This window comes from Engystomops pustulosus, chromosome 2 (assembly GCF_040894005.1).
Source record: "Engystomops pustulosus chromosome 2, aEngPut4.maternal, whole genome shotgun sequence".
Classification (NCBI taxonomy): domain Eukaryota; kingdom Metazoa; phylum Chordata; class Amphibia; order Anura; family Leptodactylidae; genus Engystomops; species Engystomops pustulosus.
This window is the reverse complement of record NC_092412.1, coordinates 133,802,275-133,809,606: the sequence shown is the minus strand read 5'-3', so window position 1 is coordinate 133,809,606 and position 7,332 is coordinate 133,802,275. Positions and strand designations below refer to the sequence as shown.

Here is a 7,332-nt window from a genome sequence, read left to right as displayed (position 1 = left end):
GTATTTAACTTGCAAATTGTGTCACACATCCTATGTTAAAGGTACACCACAAAAAATATGGTGAACTGTGTTGCGCCTGTGCAGGGAAGCAACACATTCATGATTTCTGGCGCATGATCTTAGTGAGTCATCGCACCCAGCATTATACACGGAAAAAAACACTTTTAGTGAAGTTTCCGACTTTGTAAGTAAATGTGACCCATTATCTCAGAGAACTAACATTCTTTCACTTCATTCTTCCAATAGACAGGTGGCGCTGTAACAAAAGCAAAGCGTATATGCTTCGTCATTCAGCTTTTTTTCATGGCAATTTAAATGAGCACCAGGTTACACCCATTCATGCACACTTGACCAGTACACCAACTTACATATTATTTATTGATATTATGCTAATATCTTACGTAAACGAGCGATTTATCTGGATGTGCCCAAATCAAATATGGCGGCCTAATTATTCATCACGTGACAGGCGCTCTACGGCTGTTAGTGTCGTGAAGCACCAGGAGTAGAGGACGTCCGGATCACTACAGGTGACAAATAAAACTGGTGATTCTCCCCCTGTAGTTTTAGAAGGTGCCCTGTATTACTGCGTAGTGCTCTGCACCTGCGGGCCTTCTTTGTGGTGTAGCCCGTACTACCTGTCATAGCGGCTGCAGTATGCACTTGTGCTAATGGTTATTGCAGTGTAGGACACAGAGGGCCCATCATCCCAGGAGGCAGCGTTAGTTACATGTGGGACTAGTGCACTATGAGCTATGCTAGTGGTCCCTGGTGCCACCATAGGCCTTGTACCATTACATAGCTCCAACCTGTAAATGGTGTTGGAGTTCAGAGGATAGTAAAGCCGCAGTGCATGTAGTTCCCTGCCATGTCCCTATATCTGGTAACTTTGTTAATACTCTGTAATCCATGAGTCTGCTGCAGTCAATAAACAATGGGCTATATTTTCTATAGGGGGTCACTTTATGTAAGGGCTTTATAATCCTGAAATTTAAGGGTCTGCTTTAAGGCTGTCTTCGTTTTGTAGGGTGCGGATCACATGTGGCGGTTATATTGTTATTTGAAAAGTGGAAAGGAGATTTGCCTAGATGCATTTGGTGGAGAAAGCTAATGAATCACCCCACATGGTTTCTCAGACCAGCATATGCCATTTTGAGTGGTGCAAGCAGGGGCGTGAAGGCCTGGTCCACCACATTTACCATTGCCTCTGCTGGAAAACTGGTGGAAACTATAGCAAAATAACTGGGCCAATTAAGACTTGGTCTACAGATCCACAATGGCAGAGGTTGCATTTGCATTTACTAAGAGGCTGGAGCCTCTTGGTGAATATGGGCACAGGACCACCAGCGGAAGGAATTTTAAGTGAGACTGCAGCTATAGAATATTTATGTTGCAGGGGGCAAACTAGTACTAGTACCCCTCTTCAGTCTTTGCGGACTTCGTAATAAAACAACTGTCTCCTATATATAGCTTTCATAAAATCCTTAATTAAATATATCTTAATTCATATTGTTTTTCAGTTGCACTTAGAGACACTCTCATAAATGTGTAAACTATCTTTTGTGTATGTTTTATCTCCTACTAGTGGCAGGTGACCTCTCTCACAAACCCCTTCCAACATTTAATCTATCTCTAGCTGTGTTGAGATAAATGCGGGCATTGCTTCCTAGTGCCTTATATGTATATGAAGTGCAGCATGCATTCATCTCAACTAAAAGCCTAAAAGAGGATGTACAATCCATAGTTGCTGGCCACATGGGGCCTGTTAGCAGTTATACTAATAATTCCTTTATTTATATAGCACACACAGATGACACAGCACTACTCAGATCTTGCTAAATTGGTCCCTGTACCCAATGGGGCTCACAATCTATTCAACCTACCAGTATGCTTTGGAGTGTGGGAGGAAACCGGAGGACTCAGAGGAAATCCATTCAAACACGAAGAGAACATACAAACTCTTTGCAAATGTTTACCTGGATGGAACTTGAAACCAGGACCCCAGCGCTGCAAGGCAGTAGTGCTAACCACTTAACCACCACGCACTTCTGTAATTGATGGAAGCATTCATTGGTGTAGGAGGCCAGGTGCAGCTGAGAAGTTCTCACTGCTCCCAGGTCTCCACTCTGTGTCCTGTATGCATTGGGGTGAGGACATTGAGCAGAAGAGGACACAGTTGTTGTAAGTACTTGTCAGCTGTACTGTACTGCTCCTCAGTCCTCTCCTGCTCCTGGCACAGCTATGCTCCCTGTAGTTAGTTGTTATTGTTAGTCTGCTGTGGGAGTCTTCAGTATTATTACTGTCTGCCAATAAATGTTGTGCACTCCTGTTTGGAGTTCTTCCTTTTTATCACCAAAATGGTCACCGACACCGCTGCTCTGGTTCTAGGTTGCCATATGGGCAGTTGGTCTCAAAAATGTTTGCCATTACTGTCATATACAGCATAAGGGAAATAAGAAGTAAGAATTTCTACTTGTTTTTGCTGGATATATGGCTGTCTTTGGTTGTGAAAACTTTCTGTAGTTGTTCCCCCTATTGTCCACTGACAACTGAGTATGTGGCCCTAGTTTAAATGCTGTATTTTTAAATTTCTGGCGTTTTATTGTATTTTCTGTATTTACTATTTTTTTTCGCTGCACTTAATTAACAGACATGCCGTTCCTCGATCTTCAGAGCAAATTGGGGATTGATATTGACAAATGGATGCTGCTGCAGAGTTCTCGGCAACCTCTTCGTCAAGTTGGTCGTTGCCATTCCTTTGAGAAAGACTGGGTAGAGTGTGCACATGGCATTGGGGCCATTCGGGCAAAGAAGGAATGCAAGTTGGAATACGAAGACTTTCTTGAGTGTATGCATAGAAGCAAATTGGTGAGTGATCTGCATTTCTAGAAGAAACACTGGGTATTCCAAATATTCATGCCTGATTTTTTTTATGTATATATACATGCGCACATATATATATATATGTGTGTGTGTTGAAGATGTGCATTTTAGGGACAAGCTAAAACAATCTGCAGAATCTGCTTCCTTTATATAAAAGCATTGTGAGGGCTAACTAAAATTTTTAAGTTATGTTATTTCAATTGAGTTACCTTTCCAATTATTTAGTCACTAAGTGTTATTGGATACCAGGATTTCCCACTTGTTGGGGAATTTTCACTTTTCTATGACTACCTTACTGACATCTGGGGATTGGATTTAGGAAGTACGATAAATTTACTGCAAATTATGCCAAAGCAGACTCCAATAATATACTGTATATACTCTAGTATAAGCCGACCCGAGTATGAGCCAAGGCCCCTGATTTTACCACCAAAAACTCAGAAAACCTATTGAGTTGAGTATAAGCTGAAGGTGGGAAATGCATTGGTCACAGCCACCCAGTATAAAGCCAGAAGCCCCCCCAGTATATAGCCAGGCCCCTTTACCATATAGACAGCTCAGTGTAGTATATAGCCAGCCAGCCCCCAGTTTTTCCAGCACATATAAAATCTTACATACTCACTCACTTTCCGGTGGTCTCCCGATGTTCAGCGCAGCTCCCTGATGCTGTTGTCCCCGCAGCTCCTCTTCTTCCTTCTCCCTGCTGTATTAGCCGTCAGAGACACGGCCATGTGCTCTGCCGGCAGACGCACACTATGACGTCATCAGCGACAACATCATAATGTGTGCTGGCAAAGCACATGGCCGCGCCTCTGTTGGCTAATACTGCAGAGAGAAGAAAGAAGAGGAGCCGCACCGAGCATCGGGAGCACTGGAAGGTGAGTATGTAAGTTTATTTTTTTTATAGACTTATGTATAAGCCAAGGGGGTTTACAGCACATTTTGTGCTGAAAAACTGGGCTTATACATGAGTATATATGGTAGATATGAAAATGTAGATTGTATTTCAAATCTACCAGCTTTTAGCAAAGGGTGGAATAAGCCTATACTGTACTGTGTGAAGAGAAAAGAGCAACATCACTTGGTAGGCCACTCTCATTGGATAGGGTCAGAGGAGGGAATGTTTACACCCTGTTGACGGTGTGAAGCTACCTATTTGTCCATTTACTCGAGGAGCATGGCAGATGGGCGACTTTACAAGAGCAAGAGAAGTATTAGTGAGAATGCACTTTGCATTACACTACCATGTTTCTCCAAAGATGCAGCAAACAGGATAATTATTCATTTCTTTACACCAAAAATGTGACATCAATATATCCATAAAGACCATAGCTATTTAGTTTTTATAACACAGGCGACGATATGGTGTTGTGATGTTCTTAAAGGACAACTATCATCAGATTACCCGACGGTAGATAATTACTACTTGGTTCCCCTCCCTGTCCCCGGTTACACTTAGCTTTATTCAGTATGAATGGCCGCATTTAGTAGAAAAATAACTTTATAAAATATGTAAATGAACAAATATGAGCATATCTGGGCTTTACTGCTATATAATGTAATCATGCCCCCGGCCCAGTTGGCTCAGTCTACATAGTGTTCAGAGAGCCAGTGACGTCACTGTCTCTCTCTGCAAATCTTGTGTGAGAATAACACTACATGTGCTGCTTGGCGGGTATGTGCAAGATTTCAAATGAAAAATGGTAGAGGTGTGCACTTGGGCCCTCCAGTGCTACTCTGCCCCTCTTTTTGCCCAGCCTATGATCCTTAAACCATTGTTATATTTTTATATGTATTTTTATGTATATTTTATGTTTATATGTCATATATTTGATCTCCCAAATAATGGCATATACTACCTTTTGATTTTGACAACTATATGCTTTGTTTTAAGATTTGATAAATTTGATAAATAGAGCCATTTGGCTCTACAGTGCGAATTGGTGCTAGGTGTCATTTTTATTTGCAATTTTGGCCATACTTGTATAGTTAGGCACCTGTATAAGGCCCCTTCTACACTGGCGTTTTTCACGCGCGAGTTCTGCGCGTGCATTTGACGCGCAGAACTTGCATTGCACTCTGTCCCATTGTATTCAATGGGTCTTTCTTCATTTGCGTTGTTTTGCACGCGCGTGCTTGCGTTCGTTTGCACGCGCGTCAAAATCGCAGCATGCTCTATTTTTGCGATTCACGCGCATTTTTCACGCCCCATTCAAGTCTATGGGGACGTATCAAAAACGCATTCCACTCGCAAACATTGCAAGTGCAATGCGAGTGCAATGCGTTTTAAACGTAAGGGTTGCTAGGTGACCAGTATAACAGTATTTCCCCTGCTCGCGAACGATCATTTAATTAAAAAAACACAATGAAGAACAGTGAAGAATAGAATAAAAACAGTGAACACAGTGAACACAGGATCATTTAAGATAAAAACACAGTGCAGAACACAGTGCAGAATAGATTACAGATGTTCGGCACATCTGCTTACTTGTCGGGAGATACGCGCGGAGCGGTGCGAACAAAATAGCATGTGAAGAACAATATATATGTGTGAAGAAGACATTGCAGATGTATGGAAACATCTGCAATGTGTTCTTTACACACATATATATTGTTCTTCACATGCTATTTTGTTCGCACCGCTCCGCGCGTATCTCCCGACAAGTAAGCAGATGTGCCGAACATCTGTAATCTATTCTGCACTGTGTTTTTATCTTAAATGATCCTGTGTTCACTGTGTTCACTGTGTTCACTGTTTTTATTCTATTCTTCACTGTTCTTCACATCTGCTAACTTGTCGGGAGATAATATACGCGCGCGGAACAGTGAAGAATAGATCGCAGATGTTTGCAACTTATCAGAAGACATTATTTTTCAATTAAATAAAACATTTTATTCCTGAACCTCGGTCCCTTTGAAAAAGTCCCATTGACTTAAAAAAACGCGCGTGAAAAACGCACCGAAAACGCAAAAAAACGCGAACAAAAATTAAACAAAAACGCAGCAAAAACGTCAGTTTTTCACGCATTGCACCCTGACGTGAAACGCAACGCTAGTGTGCAAGAGGCCTAACACTGATAGCACATCTACTGTCCCACCATTTATGTATCACACATAGTTATCGGGATCAGGTTAGTGCTGAGATAAAAAAAAAAAAAATTATGTGCGAGATTTGAGACATTGACGCCCCCGCCTCTCTGAACATTATGTAGGCGGAGCCGGTTGGGCCAGAGGAATAAGTAAATTATATAGTAGCAGAGCCCAGAGGTGCTCAATTGCTCATTTGCATATTTTATAAAGTTATTTATTAAACCAGGGACGTGAGTAGTAATGCTCTACCATCAGGTTATCTGATGGTAGATGGTGTTTAAGTTGAATTTGTTTGGAAGTATATATTTTGTATGTAAAACTCCAGTTAAAAAAAAGTTTTTCTTAAAATTTTGCACTGTCATGTAAACGATTATCAATAAAACTTCATTGCAGACACCTCTGATAACTAAGAGTTGATCATTGCAGTCTGGGAGTAAAGTTCAGTGAATTATCAGCATCCAGAGGTCTGTCTGTAAGTTGGGTGTCCCTAAGTTGGGAACTGCCTGTACTCTGAAGCCAGCTGTAATCAAGAAAATTAATTTTTTGTTGTTGCAGTAGAATTCACTCTACACCAGTTCCTCATAGGACTGTACAGTACATATATATATATCATTTACCATAGATCAAGCCTTTAATAAAATTACATTTCAAAAAAAGGAAAGTAATCAGTTTTAATGTAGGTTTTCAGATAAAAAGCAGAATAACTCTACCTGCTAGTAATAAATCTACGGTATTTGTTTCTTACAGTTGCAACGCTTGAAAGCCATCAGAGAGCAAAAAGAAAAGTTGGAGAAAGAAGGAAAATACAAAGCTCCAGATTTCAATCAAGACACAAATACCCCTTAATCTCATCAAAGGAGCTGTTCTTGTATCTATTGTTATGTTCGTTCAGTGATTAGAGACAAGTGAAGTGTCGCATTTGAAATATTAAATCATTCACTTAAGTCTATTTTTGTTGTGTAAGTGTCTTATTATGTGACTTAATATCTCATAAGTCTAGTATATCATATCTGTAAAATATTACCGAAAAGCCTAAGGGTGGTGGCACACGTGCTGTTTTGTCTGCGTTCGCAGGGGGCGGGCTGCGGCCCGATCGCATCAGCATTTCTATGAAAATGCCTGCGATTGTGCCTGTGTTTTGAAATAAATTAACGTAAAACACTGGCAGCTCGTTCCCAATCGCAGCCGTTACCATAGAAACGCCGATGCAATCGTGCCGCGGCCCTCCCCGGTGGGTGCGGCTTTGTTTGCGCTTGCAAACGCAGACAAAATGGCACGTGTGCCACCACCCTTAAGGGTAAAAGATGGCAAATGCTTGTACAAAGTAACCCTAGATATTTTCAAATGAACCCCCCCCCC

At 41.3% G+C, this 7,332-nt stretch overlaps 1 protein-coding gene across 1 annotated transcript; it reads left to right on the top strand.

The window, feature by feature from the left end:
* Positions 1–370: 370 nt before the first annotated feature.
* On the top strand, positions 371–6,922 carry NDUFS5 (NADH:ubiquinone oxidoreductase subunit S5). The gene is made up of 3 exons (XM_072136547.1): positions 371–530; positions 2,651–2,868; positions 6,721–6,922. The coding sequence occupies exons 2-3, from the start codon at positions 2,653–2,655 to the stop codon at positions 6,817–6,819; spliced, it is 315 nt and encodes a 104-aa protein (XP_071992648.1). The 5' UTR covers positions 371–530; positions 2,651–2,652; the 3' UTR covers positions 6,820–6,922.
* The last annotated feature ends 410 nt before the right edge of the window (positions 6,923–7,332 follow it).

Excerpts from the sequence above, each read along its gene's own strand:
- NDUFS5 (XM_072136547.1), top strand. The coding sequence starts at position 2,653 with ATGCCGTTCCTCGATCTTCAGAGCAAATTGGGGATTGATATTGACAAA. Across the intron at positions 2,869-6,720 it reads GTATGCATAGAAGCAAATTG|TTGCAACGCTTGAAAGCCAT; the intron begins GTGAGTGATCTG and ends TGTTTCTTACAG.